The sequence below is a fragment of the Lathamus discolor genome, chromosome Z, assembly GCF_037157495.1.
Source record: "Lathamus discolor isolate bLatDis1 chromosome Z, bLatDis1.hap1, whole genome shotgun sequence".
NCBI lineage: Eukaryota > Metazoa > Chordata > Aves > Psittaciformes > Psittacidae > Lathamus > Lathamus discolor.
In genome coordinates, this window is record NC_088909.1 from 74,308,007 (window position 1) to 74,330,357 (window position 22,351).

General features: G+C 37.2%; 1 protein-coding gene across 3 annotated transcripts in view; it reads left to right on the top strand.

The window, feature by feature from the left end:
• The window catches only part of PCSK5 (proprotein convertase subtilisin/kexin type 5), a 257,979-nt gene that overhangs the window by 103,831 nt on the left and 131,797 nt on the right, over positions 1-22,351 (top strand). For all 3 annotated transcript variants that reach the window (XM_065663504.1, XM_065663505.1, XM_065663506.1), the window contains exons 7-8: positions 4,698-4,870; positions 20,407-20,619. In XM_065663504.1, coding sequence (XP_065519576.1) covers positions 4,698-4,870; positions 20,407-20,619 — 386 coding nt within the window. The remainder of the gene's footprint in view (positions 1-4,697; positions 4,871-20,406; positions 20,620-22,351) is intronic.

Sequence of the window (22,351 nt, forward strand, 5' to 3'; positions counted from 1 at the left end):
TGTAAGAGTGACAGAGCACTGGAACAGGTTGCCCAGGGGGGTTGTGGAGTCTCCTACACTGGAGATATTCAAGGCCCGCCTGGACAAGTTCCTGTGTGATGTACTGTAGGTTACCCTGCTCTTGCAGGGGGGTTGGACTAGATGATCTTTTGAGGTCCCTTCCAACCCTTGGGATTCTGTGATTCTGTGATACTCAGTTAAGATGTTTGACTTAATTTGTGGAGATGACTATGAAGATGTCATCTGTCTTATCTCCTGGGCTGTAGCCTGCCTGTGCCAGATCTTAAATGCTTCAAGTGAAGTTTTACCCTGAACTTTTGATGAAATTATGGGATTAATGTATTGGCTTTCAGTAGAAAGACCTAGCTCAAACTCATTAATTGTTGATTTTCTGTCCCAAAATGAGCCCATCTGTAAAAACAGAAACATGTTTACCTATAGATACAGCAGAGGATAGTTCAGAAATACGAGCAGGCAGAGTTGAGGCCATGTTTTCGCAGTTAATAGTACTGTATCTGTTCTTTACTGAATCAGTAAAAGTTTGATCCATATCAAATGTGAGCACAGCTGCGTTTCAAATTAGCCGAAGCACACGTCATCCTAATGTCAGCTTTCTGTTTTCCTGCTGGCTCCAAGAGGACAGACAATACCTGATCCAATATAAGGTTAGAGTGATGCAGAAAAACAATTTCCCTTCAGGTGAAGAGCCTGCCTGCACAAAGTTACCCTGTCAGAGTGGTTTAGAAAACTAGAACGGGCCAGGTGAGTTGAGTTTGTGGCAGATAAACAGGCTGTCTCATGTGGACATGGCATTTGGTCATGTACCAGCAACTATGAAATCAGATCTAATGTGTTGTCAAATGAGAGTCAGAGGAGAGTTAGTACACTAGTAGAGATAAAAGCTTCTGGTAAAGTTTCATTTATGAATTAGAAGTCACACAACCTGCAACAGCTTGGGCATGTCATTGAAAAGTTTTTCATTAGTAACAGTGGCTTCTTTAAAAGTTCTTATTTATTAAGCATTAGGAATGTGCAAAAATAATGTTTTAGAAACCCTCCAGGCATATTAGCTGAATCACAGCCTTTTCTAAATACAGTGTAAAAACTGATTCAGATGCACATAATATGAATGTAGTTAATGTGAACAAAAAAGACTGTATATGTATGCCTTTATTTATTTATTTATTTATTTATTTAGTATGGAGAATATAACAGTCTTCAAGAAATTCCAATGATCTCAGTGAAATAAAAATTTTATCCCCTCCATTTGTCACCAAGATTCTGCAGAGCCATCACTAACACTGTTCTTAAAAGAAAGCTGAAAAGGTGGCACATTACATGGAGGTAATGTGCCACATTTTAGAAGCATCAGCACTTGAAAATAAGACTTCAGGAGGCTCAGCAGATAATCTGTAGAAAGTCAGAGGCAAGAGAATTCCAGAGTATCAGGAAGGGAGGTTAAGCTTCCTTTTCCACTAGCTATATACCTTTGAGAATTTTGCTGCTGCTAACCTCTGTTTGGCATGCCTGCCAGAAAAGCCATAAGCTACACATGTGAATGTGTAGTGATTGTGTTCCCTCTCCACAGTCCAGATAGAGTATAAAAACATTGAATCATATTATGCTGAACTAGTGTTCAGCTTGCTTGTTTCCCAGGGATTTAAAGACCCTCCTGAGGCCTTCTTGGAGAAGAAACTAGAGTAGAGGTAAAGCAATTACATTCTCCTTACATAGAAGAGCACCTGCCAAGAGTGATGTTGAATTTGCTCCACCGCAATAAGTATTCTTTACTTCAAACCAAAAAGCATCTCTGACCATGTAAGGTATATTAAGGAGATAAAGCAAAGCAGAAACAATAATTTCCATTGATATTCTGACAAATAGTGGCAGCTGAACAAATCTGATCTTTGTGATGGCAAGTTGTTAACAAGATAGCCACCAGTAATGCTCACTTTTTTCTACATGTGTTTGCACTTCTTGCCTCATTTCCACACATTAAGAACCTCTGACCTCAAATAAGTCAGAACTAATATCCTTAGAAAGTGAGCCTTCCCTTACAACAGTGTAAATGGAGATGTAATCTGCAGATAAAAAATTTGAGTAAAATTTCAGTCTGGACTTTCAGTTCTTTTACATGTTGTGACATGTTTCTTTAAAAACCAAATATGCACTGTTCCTGCAGTTTGTGCTTAGCTGAGCTACTGGCCGTTTCACTGGAAGACAAACTAGTGCACCAAAGGGGTAGCTCTTTTTCTTAATGTGACTCTCTGCAGTAATTACACATAGCAAATAACCACCTAGAGAGTTTGTGAGACCTTTTATAGGACAGGATTATCAGTGTGGTGTTATTGTTGCAGACTGATTGTGGAAGTTGCAAAGCATCTGCAGGGATTTGAGAGTTTAGTTACTTGGCTGGGCTCAAGTCCTGACAGGAAAACAGTTACACTGAATTGTGGCACAACAGATGTAGATTGTCTTCAGCTGACAAGGAGTTAGTTCAGCTGTTTCTTTAAGTCAGATGCTGATTAAAAACAAACATTTTAAAAGAAAACTTGCTTTCAGGTCAGTTCTGCATGTTTCCTGTAATCCATTGAAAGTTTGTTCTGACCAAAATGCCACTTACATTTTGGCAATTACTGCACATGTTGGAAAAAGTTTACAGGGCTTTAAAGTCTTAGGTAGAACAATCTGCAAATTCAGTCTGTTAATTGCCTTCTGGACAGCTTTTTTTTGTGTTACCACCACATGCCAAATGCAGTTTGGAGATTTTGTGACTGGCAGAATTAACTATTCCAGATATCTGGGAAAGAAATGAAAAGGCAGGCAGGCAGGTAGGTAGGCGGGCAAGGAAGACAAGAAGGAAAGAGGGGAGGCAGGCAAGACAAGGAAGGAAGGAAGGCAGGAAGGAAGGCAGGCAGGCAGGCAGGCAGGCAGGCAGGCAGGCAGGCAAGCAAGCAAGCAAGATGGGAGGGGAGGGATTATTTTTGTTTTGAATAGCCAATGAGATGTCTGTTCTTTAAAGTCACCCTGGAAGCATGTCTATCAGTTGTTGGTCACAGCAACACCTGAGCCACAGCCTTTTCCATGTTGCTTTAGATTTGACCACTTCACCATTAGCAAAAAACCCTTGGTGTGAATTACTTCAGGTGCTTATGGCAGAATTTGGAGTTACTGTTCACCAGGTGCATGTACTATTATTTAGGCTTGCTACACAGTAACAGAGACATATAGGAAAGCTTTATTTTCCTTCTTTCAAAAGCAGTGTACCTTTTATTGTCTTTATTCAGAACTAGATATATTTTAGTGTACTTGAAAGAAATTGAGATGCAACTTCCACCCATCATTAATTTTCTGAGATTATGCTGAGGAAGAAAAATAAAACTAGAGAACCCCAGAGCTAGTTTAATGTCCTTTTTATAAAGTAAAGTTCGTAGTGAGATCACTGTTTGTTAAAGTTTATTATCTCACAAAACATGGTCAGCTTTTGTATGATTGTAGAAATATGATCGCTTTTCATTTTTGAGTCAATTAGAGTAAGAAAAAAAAGGACCCTCTGTCCACAAAACTCCCCCTCTGCCTTTTGTTAATTGGAAGTTAAGGCCTTGGTAAACGTTCAAGTTACTTCAGTCTGAGCTCATGAGCAAAATAAAATGTGTCTGTAATTAAAAATATGTAAATTTGGCTTATAAATAGCAGTGGCCTTTTAAAATGGAAAAAGCGTCAAACTTGTGGAATCAATCTTTCTCTGTACTATCATACAGTTACATGCTAATTATTATTTAATATTTAACACCCCTTTGATAAAATTTTATGTTAGCTATATGTAGTTTCTTTTTCTTCTTTAGGTTAAAGCTGGCACTGGTGTTTTTCTCTGTCAGAATTAACTTCTGACAAAATCTTACAGTTAGTCAAAAGAAACAACTTCAAGATTTAATTTGTTTCCAGATTTAAAACTACCTTATTCAATCTAGTGATTTAAAACATCATGTGGGCACTCACTTTAGAAGGGCTGGCACATTGACTTGTCCAAACCCACATGAATGGATTATTTTAACACAAGAATTTCAAATTATACCTTACAAAAACTTCTGCACAGAGGAGGATGTTCAGAATATAGTTTCAGGTTGAATAATGATACATATAGGGTATTTGTTAGTAACTAATTGTCTTGCTACTGTGTATGGTAATCAGTCTGTACACATGAGTTTTTTTCCCAGTTTCTTCTTTGGGATAGAGTAATCCTTTTATTACGTCTGTCAACATATGAAGGGCTATGAATGACTCAAAGTAAGTGCTGCAGTTTCACTGCTGTATAAAAAGAAAAAGAAAATCATATATTATCTTCAAGTGAGACACACAAGCATTTTAAGGCTCAAGTACTTTTTCAAATTTTCTCTGGCATGAAACTTTGTTGCTGGAGTTCAAAGGCTGTATAGTGGATAAATGACTCATAGATTTTTTTTAAAACTCGAAGAAACACCAGAATATTGCTTCCTTTTTGTATTTTTTTCATCTAGAGACTTTTTTTATTGGAAAAGCTCATACCCAAAGAGGTTTTGGGTTTTTTAGAAACAGCAGTTTAAATTCCTGTGATGATTCAGTCCAATGTCTTACCAATTTTCCCTAGGGAATTAAAAACAAACCAAAGAAGTATGTTGTGTTGGTTGGTCCTGTTCATTGTATCTTTCATTCTGAAGGTGTACGGATGCTGGATGGAGATGTGACAGACATGGTAGAAGCAAAGTCTTTAAGCCTTAATCCCCAGCATATCCACATCTACAGTGCCAGCTGGGGGCCTGATGACGACGGTAAGACTGTGGATGGACCTGCATCTCTAGCACGTCAGGCCTTTGAGAATGGCATCAGAATGGTAGGTTGGCATCAAAGTGTATTTCCTGGATCTGCTTTCGTGTGCAAGCATAAGGGTACATGTGCCTGGTATGTGCTAGTACACAGCAAGGGGAAAAGGAGAGGATTCTGAAGGAAAGAAAAGCTTTCTTTGTGTAAAAATAAAAATGCTTTTGCCTTTTATAGTGACCTGACAGTCAGTCCTTCCTGAAGTATCAGTTCTGTTCATTTTCAGCTGTGATACAGCATCCTCAGTGTCCTTTAAAACTGCTCTGAGGTGATGTAATTCTGCAAGAAGAAATAAGACTGAAAAATGCTACTTTGCACAGCAGTGCCAAGTCATCAAATCCGAATTGTAGTGAAATTTAAAAGCAAAAGCCTTAGTTGTTTTCACCTCTTTCTTCCTTTCTATCATTGCTTTGTTTTACTTGATTTCTCAATGGAAGTTTGATAATTTTAATAGGAAGTTGGGGGCTAAGTAGTCTACACCCATGTTTCTTTCAGCATTTATGTCTGTTCTTTCTCAGAACTTACAACCTATTTATAACTTATATATACATTTCTCTACAGATTTGGGCTATCACATTTTCTCTGTGGTGTAGCCTAGAGATCTTCAGTAATACAACACACAAAATCCCAAATGCCCCTATATGACAAAATCTAAGACCTTTTTAGTTTTCTTTAATAAGTTACTGTCAAACAAATAAGACCATGGATGGAAATGAGTAGTTAGAGGAACTTTTGATGTCAGAGGCCAGTTTTTAGTTCTTCCTTTTACCCTCCTGCCTGCTAAATAGATCTGGGAATTCCTCATCTTCCAGTGATCACACCTTTTTCCACTGTATAGAACTGGTGGAAAGGATTTTAAAACTTTGCATTTGAAGGTCTGAGCATTATTTTGAATTCAGCAAAAGACTTGCTGGTTCAGTGGTGGGTGGGTCTTAGGTCAGAAAATATGAGATTAATTAAAAAAAATGTTTGAAGAGACTGAAACTGTTCAACCAAAGTGGATCCAGAACATAGTTCCTGGAACATGGTAACACTGTTCAGCAAGGGAAAATACAGATATTGTTGAAATCAGTGTTTTAACCAGGCATGCCAAGACTGATTTTGGCAACATTCAGCCTGGAAGATCTGTGCTGTGTGTAAAAGACAGTGTCTGACACTGAGAGACTATATTAGTGTAAGGTATATCATCAGAAGCAAACAGGAACAATAGGTGCAGAATGGTAATAGAGTTACAAGACCACCTGGTCAGGCTGACAGTCTGTATGCACAGTGTAGCCTTTCACATGATTATGATATACTTAATTGTAAGTTGTAAATAAATGCATCATAAAATTGATACCCAGTATTACCATACACATTGCCTAGCAGCAGAAGCCTAGGAGATGGGAGTTCACATCTATTCACAGCTGCATCCCTGGCTTATTTTGGTTCTCTTGATAAGTCACATGAATTTTTTACTCTCGTCCCAGCCTTCTGTCCTGAAAAGTGAATAATAATACATGCTCAACTACCTAGCTATATGAAGTTATGAAGAGCAATTACTGAAACACTAAAATAGCAACAGGGACTGTGTGCTTTCAATACTACATGATGTTAAAGACATGTCCCTCAAACTCAGTTCTGTGAATGCTTTACTAACCACACAACCATGGACCACTGCCTTCCTTTTACTTGGTCGTATGATGACCAGTTGGCGTGGAGCTGCAGGTATATGCTTTTGCTTCTTGTACATTATGTAATAGGTGAAGCCTTCTGTAACAAAATACTCAAGCATGTACTGAACTTTACCGTGTTAGAAATTCCAGTGTCTTAACAGTTAAATACATTTATAAGGACACTGGTAGATTCCACCCCAGAGAACTCTGCTATATTTAGTAATCATTATTATAGTAGTTATTGAAGTTCTCTATAGAAGTAGAAGGCCAAATGCATCTCCTTTACTGCTTCCCATACATCACCACTCCTTCTTTCAGATAGAATATCGGCATTTCCTATCACCCAGCTACTGTTTACTACTGTTTAACAGTGATCACAGAGAAGAAAAATATTAAAGTGATGAAGAGGACCCTAATGTAACTGCAGAATGCAGAGGAATTTCAAGAAAAAAAAAAAAAAAGGTTTACATTTAAACTTCTGTATGTGTTAGTTTAAATGTAATATTTCATGTAGGTAAGGCACTCGTGGAAAGTTCAGCCCAAATTTCTGTACCGGAAGAACTCAGCCATTTCCTCATTGTAATCTCAAACTGGGAATAAATCCAGAATAAACCAAGAATGTGGAATAATTTGCCAAGAGCATGGATCTTGCCTACAAGCATTATTGTTCACTTGTTGTTATTATAGCTGTAATATGAGAGGATACCCTACAGGACCCAGATGAATTCCATTTTACCAGCACCTTGTTCTATGGCTTTAGTAAGTACCAGTATATGGAGGAAACACTGTATTTAATTTTAAAATTCTAAGTTGGTCTTTTTTCTGATAACAATGCAGAAAAAGTTTGGTATATTTTTTTAAAAAATATTAGAAGTCATGTCTGATGCAAGTAATTTTTTTTTTTTTTCAGTTAACTTCTATTCCATTTTACTGACTATTTGTTCTGCCAAAGTTGCACATGCAGAGTTGAATAGATCTGAATATTTCCATATATTTGGAAATTTTGTCTGGCTCTGACTAACAGAGCTTTTTCACTTGTACTAAGGAAATAAAAATTTTCTTTAAAACCTACATAAAATCATATTGATAAGAGATACAGAATGTTTAATCTCTAATTTTTATTCTTCAAAATGTAATATGGATTGAAGGATTGTAAATGAATGTCTCAATTATCACCTTCCTTAATGGACTTAGTTTCCAGACCAGAAATTTCTTTAAGATGAACCTGTTCTTCTTCTTGTTCTTCTTCTTTCAGGGAAAGGTACTTTTTCTATATTTCCTTACACTGTCATAAGATGTGTCATTTTAAAGGATGAGGCAAATGGGAGAGGAAAATATGAATTATCTCTGTGCCAAAATATACCTTAAAATTAGATCATTGTGAAAGATAATGACTAGATACTCATCCAAACATAGATTTCCCCAAGCAGTCACAGTAGTTGTGCAAATAATAATAGGCAGACAAAAATGCTTATTACATTGTTAACAGATCTTGACCTTCCTTATAGAGAAGTATCTAACTGAACAACTACAGTATTACATCTACTATAGCATCTGTGATGTAAACTGAAGTAACAATGGTACAAAAAAATTTGGCACCTCATTGAGATCTACACCAAGGTTCAAGATTTACATTCTTCTATTTTGTGCATATGTACACACAACTGGATATTATTTTTTAAAAATAGGAGAGCAAAGTAAAAGGTAAAGATTTTTAAAAAGCATCTGAGAAAGAAATCAGGCTCAGCTTTTTTAATTAGGAGAATCAAAGGTGGCACTAATTATAACTGAATTATTCCCCTTTTTTTTTTTTGTTATACTCACGAAGTAAAAATGAAATGGATGCAAGACTCACAGTATCTTGTTCAGTTTGCTGAGAGACTGGAATCCATGAAAGTAGTGCCTGGTTTATCTTTAGCACATATTATTCCAATTAACAGCTCTTGCAGGGTGTTTTAGAGCTCTTATTATTTTTAAATCTGCTGAGCTAATGTGATTGCTCATTCCAAATCCTGCAGAAAATAACGAAGATAAATGACTGTACAGTTTTTCTGTAAAGTCCCACAGAGACAGCACATGCCATGAGTTGAAATAGACAAATCTACATAAAGAAAGGATACTGAGTAATAACTGAGTTTATGAAAAGAGAACCTAACCTGCAAGTTAAATATGCTTTAAAAATTCTGCCCAGGATCAAGGTAGAGAAGAGGAAACTAATTTTTAAACCTTTCTCAAGTACCACGATTTTCTGTCATCTTTAGGGTATTTTGTTTTATTCTATTAAACTTGCATACTTGAATTCAAGGAGAAACCTTGTAGACTTTGCTACCAAAGAGTTTCTATGCAAATATAAAAGCTCCCTTTATATCATGTTTCCATTTGACAAGGTTCTTTTCTTGGAAATAGTGTAGTAATAAGGGTGGAAAATTCAAGAGGTTTGTGTTTTAAATACCAATGTATTAGAAGTTGCAGACCTAATAATCTCAAAAACAATTCCATTATAATCACACAGAACTTGCCTGAAAAAAAATCAGATGAAGGGCAGCATATCCAAAAGTAACATATTCAAGAGAAGATTAGGTATGCAATGTCACATTTCACGCTTTGTTCAAGAGCAAACAGACTTAGCATTGCAAAACATGGTTGTGGCCAAATCATGTAATAAGCTTGTGTTGAGTCTGGGACAAAAGGGAGAACACAAAAGCCTTTCTTTGATTCAGAAAGATAAAAACAAAGTACCATTAGATTTTGAGATGAATGTCTGTATCTCGCAGTTTATAAGCACAATGCTATAAGCACTTGTGCTTAAAGACTTAGGCTTCCTGATTCATGGCTCTGTGATACAGCATTCAGTCTAGTTCATTTCTCTTCATATAAATAAGCCTGTTATTCTGAGATCAGTCTCAACTTCATTTGGAGAGTATTGCATTTCAGATACCATGGCTTGTTCTTTCACTGCTGTTTGTCAAAGACAAAGTCAAGTTTCTGGATATGTGACCCCTGTTGATATTTTACATTGCAGGTTTTCAAAGAGCTGGTTATCTCACCTCTCCAAACGTCTCACCAACTGCATGGTTTATGTTGTTTGTTTCGCAGTACCCATAAGGTAGTCCTAATCAGTGGCAGGGCAGGTCATCCTCAGTATAGCCTAAGAGGCTGGAGAGGCAGGGAACCTTTTGGCACAGGGGCCTTTATCTTATTGCCATGACACCATTCTGCTTAGCAAGCTGGACACAAGCCAAAATATTTGATTTACATTAATGATCAGATGCTGTGTGGCTGAACCTTTTGTGAGAATTCGGCTTGGTGCCTCACATCATCACTACCCCTTCTCATCTCCCTCACTTCACCAGCTGCAGGTTGTGTGTTCAACATGTTTACTGGGAGCAGAAGGCACTTCTATCAGAGAAGTCTCCTGTCCACATACAGGAGAGAGAAAGGCAAGGGGAGAAAAGGGATGGGAAGAAAAAGGAAAGGAAGAAATAGGAAGAGAAGAAAAAGGAAAGGAGAAAAGAAAGAAAAGTATTTCACATCATCATTATCATTATTATTACTGCTACTATGTGCTTCTACTCCAAAAGCGGAAGAGAGTTCATAATTTGCAAGTGTCCTGGCAAAGATTTGCTGTCTATGGTATACCAGAGATGTTTCTATTAAATTTACTTGTCCTGTCATCACCTCTCTGCATCATTGTGCGTAGGATGTGTTGCCTCCACAAAGAGGTGTTAGTCTCTTCTGTTTTGCCAGGGAGTTGTACTGCACTACAAAAATCAAAGGCAGAAGTTACCACAAGAAGACTTGCAATCACATGTCAAAATAACTTCTAATATGGCTGTCATTTATACAGATCATATGTAGATACCTTTGGCATGCACAAGACCTCCTGCACATTTATCACTAGTTGGCCAAAAACTACTTGTTGGAGATCAGTCAGAAGAATTAGTGTTATGCTTGGGGAAGGTCTCAGAAGACACGACTTCCAGTATGCTGATGTAACCTGATGTTAGGTCCTGACATTTTTCTGTTATATGATTTGCATATCTACTCTGTATCCGTATTGCATCTATGATGTAGTATCTGAAAATGTGATTTTATAGTTACTTCAGCATACTGAGTTAAACTTTGGTGGCTCTGTACTAGAGGTGGTTGCTAACTATGTGCCAGAATGGAAAAGTCATAATGGCATTTTAATATGAGCACCATTGGTTTTAAACAGTGCTTATAGTTTTAATGCCAGAAAAGGCAGTTGTCAAGTCGTGGCCTTCATAGTAAGCCAGATCAGCAAAATTTCATCCAATTACCTGTGCATCAATATCCCTGTTTTCTTGATCCATCTGTTATTTTCTGATTTCTGTACATCTTTTGGGAAGAGCCAGAAGATGAAACCTGTTATGTCAATGTCTGTGCAGGTCACTAACCTTCACTATTAAAAACGTGTAGCTTGTTGCTTATCTAAATTTCCAAGTTTCCTTTCCATTGTAAAATGTCTGTTCTGCTGTACTTCGGTGCATCTTACAGTGTTAGAAATCTCCACGTGTAAGTAGTTACAGATTCTGGCCAAGTGATCTCTGGGATAAATTAAATTGGAACATAGGGACATAAGACAGGAAATGACCATGTAGGTCATCCAGTACAGTTCTCTTCTATCACAGGCATCATATCCTATAAATACATTCAGCATTTCTATTCTAGAATGAATTAGAAAATTTTTCCCCTTTGTTGCTGTTGGGAGACTGTTTCACAGCCATCACTAATCTGTTGGTTAAAGACTTTCTTCTAAGTTATAGCCAGGTTTACTTGTGCGCTTTTTCTGACCATTTGCTCCTCGACCAAAATTGTGCTTCAGCTTAAATACCTTTTCTCCTTCCATTTTTGTTTCTGACATATTTATAGAACACAGTCCCCTCTCAGACTTCATTTTGATAAGACAAACAAGCCACACTCTAGACACTCAAAAACTAGGCTGTCGATCTCCTTGCTCATCAGTGGTGCTTCTCCACATCCTCCAGCCTAAATTCTATTCTTGAATTCAGGTGATCATAATTACTAGATTCACTAACAAGTTTTTCTTTTTATGTCAAAATCTCCTGGTAACTTTTTTTCCCCGGCTTATCCTTAAAGCACTTATGACTTCCTTAACCCCCTGTGTTTCTTTATCACAGTCCACATCATCTCTGGTGCAACCATTTCCACAGGCAAATTACTGTTATATTAACCTTTGGGGATTTTTATTTTCAATACTGATTTCTTGGAGGGTTGAGCACATGTTTTGCAGGATCCAGACAGATGGTTTCTGGTACATTTCTATGCATAAAATAGGCTATCAGAGAAAAGCTTAGCAGATTCAGCTAGAATTCTGAAGTATATGTTCCCATTAATGCTGGTGCCTCTTACTCTGTCCTTCAAAATCTGTTCTACAGACTTAACACTAATGCTTTGTATATTCAGTTTCCTTCTGTTAGTCAGAGTTTCCAAACCACAGTTCATTCCTGTAGTTCTTTCTCAAACACTTTGTGTTTCCTGCATCATTTTTTCAGATCTTGATAGGAAAATTGGGCACGGAAGTTATAGGAGAATTGGCCACGGAAGTTGTAGCCTTCTCTGTGTATGAATTGTACTGTTTCTCTATTCCCTGTACATGCTCGTATTTGACCTGTTTACTAATCCAAGGAGCTGCATTTCTAGGTCTTACTATATTGCATTTGGCTGATATTAATATCTCAGGATGCCTTAATAACTCTGCAGATGTGGTTTATACTTGATAGGATTTTATTTTCTCCAGACTGAGATTGACTGGTAAAAATAAGGTTAAGTGACAACCTTGACGCGTCATTAAGCTGATAATAGTTCTTTGCTCTGCTATTTGCACATAGTTAGCAACTTTCAGTATTCAAAGTAGAAGTAGGGGTATTGCTTTCCAATGAATGAAATAGACTTTAGGCTAAGTGATTCCTGGATGAACTTCAATAGTATGCCCTTTATTTTCTTTCAGAAATATAGATACAAAGCTAACCTTAAAATTTCTCTCCTCTGCTTTCTGTGAAAACTTGAGCTTTTCCACAGAGAGTCAATGTGTAGTACAAAAAAGAAAAAAAAAGGGCAGAAAAAGAAATAATATACCAGAAGTATTCTTACATTACGTTCAATGGAATATACAAATCCTAAAAGGCAGGAAAATTTGGAATGAGAGTTACAGGAAAATATACCGCAAAATGTCCAGTTTCCTTACAATGTCACAAAGTGTACTGGAAACCAAAACTGTTTAGTTACCTCATCCAATCTCACACATATATGGAAACTGTTGTAACAAGCCAGAACAGCATTACTGCTTTTGGACTTCTTGTCAAAAATGGCCTCCAGTTTTGGGTGCCCAGCCTGAAACAGGTGATATTTGAATGTAAAAAAAATACTATTTTTATTGTGGGATGAATCTTAATTTGGAAAGTCAGTACTGAAAAGCAGCTTTGGCACATGGGCCTCTTTCCATACACTTAAATATGTACTTTTAAGAGAGTGTATTTTTTAAAGATGAAGCTGTTTATTTTGGGCAAATCACATATCCATTTTGCTCATATACTTGAACAATAGCAGAGTCTATGTATTTCTGTGTGTCACGTGAAAAAATAGATTTCTGAAAAGCAAACAGCTGGAAGTTTGGTGTCAAGAGTTTTTTGTGCATAGAATTTAACATTAAGTTTAAGGCACAAAACCTTGAGGGAGTGATTTTACACATTCTTAAAACGTTGTTTCAATTTCACCTGTCATTAACTAAAAGCTCTTTGTGCAACAGGAATTTTGAAAAAAACTGCTTTTTTTTTTTGTCACAGGTGTTTATAGCGTTCAGCTTGGTTTATCCCAGTTACAATATCATAAACAGCCACAATAGTAATGATAAAATGGAAAGACAGCCTTAACCAGAACTGCAGTTCATACAGCCCTGTAGCTGGCTCTATTTTGTTTAGGGAAAATGGGAAATTAATTCTGGTATTGCACATGTTCAGATTTCAGGTTTCAGCCAACACTTCTTTTGGTTGCACTTTAAGCAGTAATTATAGCTCTGCAGGGAATATCTTGGAGCTGTTTAAGCTGTTGTTCTAGTGAAGAGTAAAATAAAAAATACACCACATGCAAGGATGCATGTTGAATTGTTCCACTGATGTATCCCAATAATTATTGTGTTAATTCATGGGTGCTTCTGGTTAATTCAAAAAGAGGTTTTTTTTTATGCACGCATTGAAATGTTTTCATGCTTTGGTAGTTTAAAGGTATCATATCCTCTGCGCTAGTAGAATACATTTTCCTTCTTTTTGTCATGGTTAATTATTTTGTCTTTCTTTTTCTAAGAAGCTGGTTCAGAAGTAGCCAAATAGCTTAACTTTATTAGTAACAACTTGCCTTTTCAACAATATAATTGTTGCTTCTGTAAGCAGTGACAGATTTTTGTGTTGAATATGTATTGTGGGTATGCCTGTTCAAGCAGTGGGAAGTAATTTCTTGACTTAATAGTTTTCCTGAGACTAAAACCATGACTCCTGTTATAAACACACAGGACTCAATTTTTAGACATTCACTCAAACATTCATCTTCATTTATGTACACCTGTTAGCTTTATTACTAATTTCTTCTGATATGTAATTGATGCACATCTTTAATGAACTGATGTGCAAATGTGATTTTTTCTAAAGAGAATGGATACCTCAATAGAATTAATGGCCTCAGAAATTTCTCATTTTGTTCATGAGTTTTTACTTTTAATACCCAAGGAGGCTGTTTTAGTAATAAATAATCTGTTTAGCTATCTTCTGATAGCACTTCAGAATTGCTGGGTTGGACTCTTAAGTTTAATGTTATCTGTTTTGGAGATGCCTGCTTTTGAGTGAGAGTGTTGTGCAATCTACAGAAGAGTCTTTTAAGGGTTGTGTGCCTGACTATTTTACATTCCCAGATTAGAGGTTAAGTGAACTGGTAAAACTCAGCAGGAGCTGGGAGATGCTGCTTCTCAAAAGCAGAATGCTTCCAGTCAGCAGACTGGCAGCGCTGCAACTTGATACAGGGCAATGGCATCCAGCTCCCAGGAAGTGCAGAGATCAGTGACGCTGGAAGCAAAAGGAAGCTGCCTCTCACATGTGCGTCTTTTAGGGTGCTGTAATCCTTGGTGCCTGGCCCTACAGTGGTTGTGCAGTGCTGCACACTCAAAATCATGCCTGCATAGTAGGTTTTTTTTAGGTCTCCAGAGTACTGATCTCTGTTCCACACATTCAGTTATTTCCTCTTCAGAAATTAGCTTTTAAGGCCTTTTTTCAGCTTCCACATCAGGATCAGTTTCACTTCCTGACAGTATTTTTGCTTCTTGGAAGCATGAAGTAATTTTAGAACAGTATAGGGGAGAATAGAGGAAATTAAACATTTAGGTTCTAGGTGTGGATAGAATGTCCCTCTTCTCTTCATTTTAAATTTCCATTATCAGTTTTCTGCTCATGGGTGTGTGATTTCCAGCATATTGGTGGCAAATTACCTCTCCCTGGCTGCAACCTCTGTAACTCTGATTACTCCAGGTCAGTAGTTCTGCCTTTCCTGCTGCTTTACATTTTTTCCCTCTGCCTTAGTAAATTTGCTTACTTCTGTACAGACAGCAACTTGCCCCATAGGCAGGGAGGGTTAGCGGGGCACTTGATTCCTGGGCATGAAATCATTAGGATTCACAGGCTGAATTATGGCAGCTTGACTTGTAAACAGTGGATGAATGTCTAGTCTAGACTTTGTAAAATAATGTGAATAAATCTTGCTTCACTGTCTCAAAATGCAACTCATAAATGGAAACTGGTTTTATCAGATGTGAGTGTGCTGGAAACAAGTTGGAAGTATGTGGAGCTGCTGGTTGTCCTTAGATGAATGCGTGAAGACCTCTACCTTATAATGGTTCCTGCATGTACTGCTAGAGCATTCACTCATAAAGATGTGGTTTATTTGTATACAGGCACATATACACAAGCACATGCACTTGGAGTGGGGGATGTTCTTTTCGTAGTGTTAGGAAATTCTGCAGATGTCATTACGAACATGTTCATACTGGCTCAGGTTCTTGGCAGACTAACACTTCCGTGCTGTTGAACTGGGAAAAAAAAAAAAAGGAGCTTTCATATCACTTACCCTACTTGCAACTTGCTGACCAAGGAAAAGGAGGCAGTAGCAAAAAATAAATGGGAATGCCCCCACATTCTTGTGCTGTGCTTTTACAGGTGCAGTTTCTGCCTTGGGGCCTTTTTGCCAATGACCTGAGACCATTTTGTACAAGGTCAGCTGTCCGTTGAGCACACTGGATTTGCCCAGCAAATGTGCTAGGAAATTGGACTGTGACTAGGTCGATAGCAAGTCTTAGCTGTCAGTGAAAGACTTTATCTTTTCCATAATGGAACACTTGATTATTTTTGCAATTGGTTTATGCAATTTAAGAAAGTAGACAAAACAAATGGAGAACATTTTATAATGGTCTGAAATGTGCACTGGCAACCACAAGTGCAGTTACAGACACCTTGCAGAGTTTGTAAGAGGGAGTCCTTAACTATCATTGCAAATGGAAGATCAGAAACAGCGCTGAACCTACAGGGAGAGGTAATACATTTTTAACATCATAGGACTAGCGCTGAGCGTACTTTGTGGCACACCGTTCCATCCTGGTCTATGCCTCTGCTATAGTTAACTAATTCTTTTAAATTTTGCTCAAGTTGTACCCATATGGTTTGTAAATACACCTTTGTTTTTGATTAATAAATTACACATGGCTTCTTTGACAGGTCAAGGATTCACTTTTCATCTTGACACCCTTGGGCATCTGGCACATGACAGATGATAGATTTAGACAAACAGTAAAAGCTATAGAGTGGCTTGCATGTGTGTTTATCTTAACTTTGTAACACAGTCCAAATGTTATTTAACCGTATGTACTTAAAGGAGACCAATTGGGAATGGCATTCGCATACAGTAGGACAGCTGATGCTGTCGCTCTAATTACTTGTTTGGTATAGTTGCTTGCAAGTTTATAATTTCCTGAGCATGACTGGGTCTATTGAATTGAAGCAGAGTGTTTGGAAACAGGGAGAAAAGAGGAAATCAAATGGTAGTTTAACAATAGGCAGTAAATGTAAACCAGAACTTACTTACTTGACACATTGTTTTAGTCAGGTTGAAATTAGTTTGGAGGTTTGCTTATTCCATTTATTTTTTTTAAGGCTGCCATTTGCTTTGCCAAAAAGCTTCTAGGAGCAAGATCTTCAGCATGTTTTCCAGACTGAAGGTAATGCAGTTGTTTTCTGTGAAATGCTGAGTTGTTAAATGTGCAGTGTTGCAGTGTGTTAGAGGAATGGAAATTCTTTCTTTGTATATTAGAAAATACTCTTTTCCATTAGTCAGTATACCTGGCTTATATTTTTATTGTAGTAACAGAGATGTTGATACTTCACATATTTTCAAGAGACAATAGTTTCGAAGAAATATTTGTTATCAGTGTTTACAAGAAACAGCATGGAAGGGAATAGTTGGGTGCAGATGGCTGTTATTTTTAAAGCCCTGTCATTATCATTAAAATATGAATCAGTGTTTATTATTTTTAAATACTACATTGCAGAATTTGTAACATCGATTGGCATGTTTTCATTATTACTACATTTTGTGCCCAAAAATGGATTCACATATCTGGTTTTGTAGCTCATTTTTCATTATTAGTGCAGCAGCATAAGTATGCATATAAAGAAATATGGACACAGTATATCTGCAGAGAAGCTAATAATTCAAGGGTTACTCCTGCAAAACTTACAAAAACTACAGTCCTACCCTGCTGCGAAAAGGTTTTCATTGCATGAGTGGAACAAATCATCTTATTCTACTGTGTGTAGACAAACCCAGCTGATGATGACAGCAGAAAAATGACAGATGGACTGTTACTGATGGGATATTTTCCTGTATGCATATGGTTTTGAGATTTTTTTACTTTTTTTTTACAAAACCTCTTTAAAAACTGGGAGATGGACTTTTAGATAAAATATTAATAGTTAGATTCCATTTTCCTCCTCCTTGGATCTCTGGTTTGATTATTCTGAATTCTTGTTTCTTCTCTTGTGGCTGTATTGGTAAGTTATTCCAAATTTCCCATGGGGTATCGGTTTGGACAAATGTAGTAATATAATGTACTTTTGAGAAACACATATGAGGAAGAAAAATGTAAAATTCTCCAGATAACAGATACTTGTGAAAATTCATCAAAAAGAGGTTTCAATGGAATATTTTGGCATGTTCTGGAGGTTGAAGTGTGTCTGTATGATACACTTTATTCTGTGTATTCTGCCTGCCTAAGTATGTATTAACATTGTTGGGGTATCAGTGTATGTATAGGAAAGAGAAGTTGTTTTTAAGAGACAGTGTAGGGCAGGAATCTGTACGTGACCCTCAAACAGATGTCAGAATTGATAGACAAGCCAAAAATGACTGTTGAGGAGACAGCTGATGAAAGCAAATAATAAAATACTGCTGGGAAACATGATCTAACTGCAAGAGATGATAGGATAAAGCCAAACCAAAACCAGTAAAAGTTAAACAGGAGCACATCAGAAAGTAGTGAAACAGCATATCTTTTGCGTGATCCTCCATCCCATTCCCCACAACATAGGAGAGGGCTCTAATTTCTGTCTTCCTTACGTGCCGGGATAAAAAATCAGTGAATAGGTGCGAAATAATCTTTCCATTTACCCTTCCTTTAGTCTGTCTCATTGTGTGTTTTCAGAACGATGGGTAAGAAGTAAAGTTCTGCAAAGGGACATAACTGGATGATAGAACGAAAGAAAATCAGTTCGTAGACCAGTTCAAGCTCCATGAAATTGCAAAACCCATCCAAAACCACTGGCTTTGGGAAGCTCTGCATCAGACCCTGCTGGCTGAGAAAAGCAGGCAAGACAAGAGCCCCAACCAGAAAGGGGGGTTTGATTTGGTGACAGTTCGTAAAGTGGGGAAGGGGACTTTTAATGCTTCATATAGGTTGTCTTTAAAACAAAAAGAAATGTTACTATTTTGCATCTTTTTGTTAGTGTAGTAGCTAAGATCAACTAAAGGAAGTGAAAGAAGTTGAAATATTTATACTTCCCAGCTGGTCAGACTGATTTTCTCTGGAGAATGCGGATATCATAATACATTTAACTTGGCACCCTGGGATTTTTTTTCTCTGCTTGAAATGTTTTTTTAATGAAAAGTTGCATTCTGGGGACATAACCTTATATACACACTTGCTGGGAGAATCTGATATTTAACTTACTATGCTGAAGAGAAGAGTCTCTCCAGGTAGCATGCTTTTATAAAGCTTGCAAAATTAAATTCATCAGTGTTTGAAAACTCAAGCCTGGATTGTGAACTGTGAAGGGTTTTTTGTCTTATGTTGGTGTATGTTCAATTATGCTCAGTTCAAAAAGCCCTAGTGAAACCCCTCTGAGCATCTGGATTAAATGAATCTTTGTATTGCTAATTGTTCAGGTTGACCTGGTAGATGTCCAGCAGCTGTCTTTATGGTTTTTGTGGTACACAGTTGCTGTCTGTTTAGAAAAAAAAAACCAACATGCACACAAACTCCCCCCATGGCCAAGGAATTAATTCATGTGCAGAAAATGGTGTATTATGTATTGTAACATTAATTTATCATACATACATGATGAGTTGCAAGCAAATGAGGTATAAATGGGACTCTTTGTTAGCATAATTGTGACTGAGAGGGACGTCCCATGCTTGGAGAGAATGTCATGTCGGAAACGGTGACACAATTTGGTTTAATCTGAGTTAAATTTAGCTCTTTGGTGAACCTTTCTATCTGAACAGTGCTTCCTGTAATGTGCTTCCAGATAGAGAGTGCTGCTAATTAATGCAGATCATGTAGTTGCATGAATCTTAATTTCATTCACTGGCGTGAGGTATGTAAATATAAATAAGGGGAAGTCCAATTACCTTTATGTCAGTAACTCTTAATTCCCATATATCAGTAATACAGGTAACTGATCATCTTCAGTTTTCATGTCAATGCCTATTTCAGAGTACTAGAACCACCAAAAATGTTTTGATTCATTTGAACACTATATATAAACTTCCGTGCATTAAGAAAAAGTCAAGGTGAGATTACCTATTTTAAGTCCTCATTTGAAATTATGAATATGCTGAAGTAACTTTCCCAGCTAGACATATGTTTAAAATGTCATGTTGAACTAATGCTTTAGTGCTTCATTAGGATAGATTTATAAGAATCTATTATTTCTGTCCATTTTTGTTTATGTATTGTGTTGTGCATATAGCATTCATAATGGACAAGATGGGTTGGACTAGATGATCTGGGTCCCTTTCCACCAGGTATTCTCTGATTCTTTGATTTACAGTGTCTGTGATACAATAATGTTCTGGTTCACAGTGTATAATGTTACCCAGACTATACCTAGTGCCACAAGGCAACCCAAGGAGAGACAGCTAAGAGCACCTTAATAAATAAAAGGTATAATGCATTACAAAGGGATTTAATTTCAGGAATGATATTTCTTTTCCTTTTCCAACCCAGTATGATATTTTAATACTTCTGAGTCTTCAACATCTCTTTTTTGGTATGGCTGGATAGCATAGATGCAGAGCAACAAACAGACATTGTTTTAAGCTGTTTCTAAAGCTATGTTCATACCACTCATTTTCTGAATTTTTCTGATGTCTGAGTCTGAACTCTTCTAAATCCTGTTTTCATTTCAGGTTCTTCATAGTGAGCTAGTTTTTTTTATTGTCTTTCTCTCATCAGATGTCTTTTTGGGGGAAAAGATCTGTTTGTTAAGCAGATGAAGGGGAAAGAATTACTAATCAAATCTTTTGTGCTGTATCCATACAGGGACGAAGAGGCTTAGGTTCAGTCTTCGTTTGGGCATCTGGAAATGGTGGAAGAAGTCGTGACCACTGCTCCTGTGATGGCTACACCAACAGCATCTATACTATCTCCATAAGCAGCACAGCTGAAAGTGGGAAGAAGCCATGGTATCTGGAAGAATGTGCATCCACGCTAGCTACAACATACAGCAGTGGAGAATCCTACGACAGGAAAATTGTATGGTTTAAATTTTATTTTATTTTTTTAATTTGTATGGATTTGTGTTGGCATAGTGACTTCGGGGAAAGGGAGGGGAAGACAACTCATTTATACTAACTCACGAATTACTTCAGGAAAAGATCATATGTGGGCAAGTTCATTAAGCCCCAGTGTGTTACTCAGTTGGGACCAGCATACTGCTCTTTGAAACAAGCATGTTGCAGCCTAATGCAATGCAGGTACACCATATTTGTAGCAGGTTTTTTCCCTCACCTCACTGCTGCTAATTCTCAGTGATGCTTTCAAAGATCCTATTGCCACTGCCATCGAAACAGATTTCTTTCATTACAAATATCTTGTAGCCCATCAGTAGGCCTGAGAACATAGTCTCCTCTTGTTTTTAATCCATTTATCAATGGTTTTCATATTTTACGTACATGGTATTATCAGTTTTCCTATGTACCTCTGTATTTTTTCAGATTTATTTTGATCCAGCATCATTCCTGTCTTACGTTCAAAGATAGTCCATTATCACTCAGACTGATGCCTAGCTGATGTGTTGTAACCAAGACTGAGCTCAGAACTTACCTTTCCTGTATTATTCCTCATCTCATTCCAAAACAGCCAGCATCCATTTTCCATTACTTTCTTGTCTTCTCTGGAAGCTAACGAATTGTTACAATTCTGTTTGATAATCTATTGATGCCCTTAGTATTTGTTTGCTATATCTGCTTTTTCAAATTAACTGAATTCAATATACTTCCCAATATTCAGTATTACTGCTTTTAAACTTTTGAACCCTTTTACTAGGTTTAATAAGGTTTGCTAATATTGTCGTCTTCCCTGCTTGTTTATTGTAGTGTATAACTAACAGATCATATGTTCTTCCTGATCAGAAAATTTAGGGTTTTTTTTTTTTTCCCCTGGATGTTTCTGTAAGCACACATCTAACATCACTTTCTTTCTGGTTGTTAGCAGATACTTCTCTTGGCAATGGTGAGGAGTTAAAAATTCTTGCAGCTATGTTTTTTTTTTTAATACTGTCTGCCTTGTTTTCAGGATTCTGGGATGCTGGCCATCCATTCTTGGGTTCATCCCTATTTTCAGATGATCTAATTTTTGTTTTAAACTTGTCCTGAGGTACTTCTCCATTCCAGTAATTTTTCTGTTCTTAACTTGCTTCTCCCGACTGAAACCTTATCTCTCTTCCTGGCATGTTTCTTGTTCTCCCTGATAAATAATAATAAAGAAAATAAATTACTGTGTCTTGTAGCAGTCCTCACTTCTGTGATTAAATCCCCTCTACTGTCCTTTAAAAGACTTTTGCTGACTTTGTGTTTAAGTGAGGCTGATACAATATAAGGTGAGCAGACGTGATTGTCGTTCGCCAGCCTGACCTCTTGCTTAGGCAGGTCTGTGGGCCTCCTTGAGTCCTTCAAATCCAGCCGTTGCTGTCAACTCAACAATAATTTTCATAAAGACAATCAATCTTGTTTAGAAAGTTTCCAGTGACAGAAAATCCACTTAAATTTAGGGCAAGTGATTTTAATTACCCATTGCTGTTGAAAAAACTTCTTGTTTGCTATCTGAGCTCCGCTAGCTTCAATTTCTAGGCATTTGGTTGTGTCACGGATTTTACTGCTAGTATGAAAAGCACTCTGGTTGTCTAATGTCTTTCACTCTAGCCATGTAGACTGAACAGGTAATCCTTTTTGATGGATGAAGGTAAACTGCTTCTGTCATTCTGTAA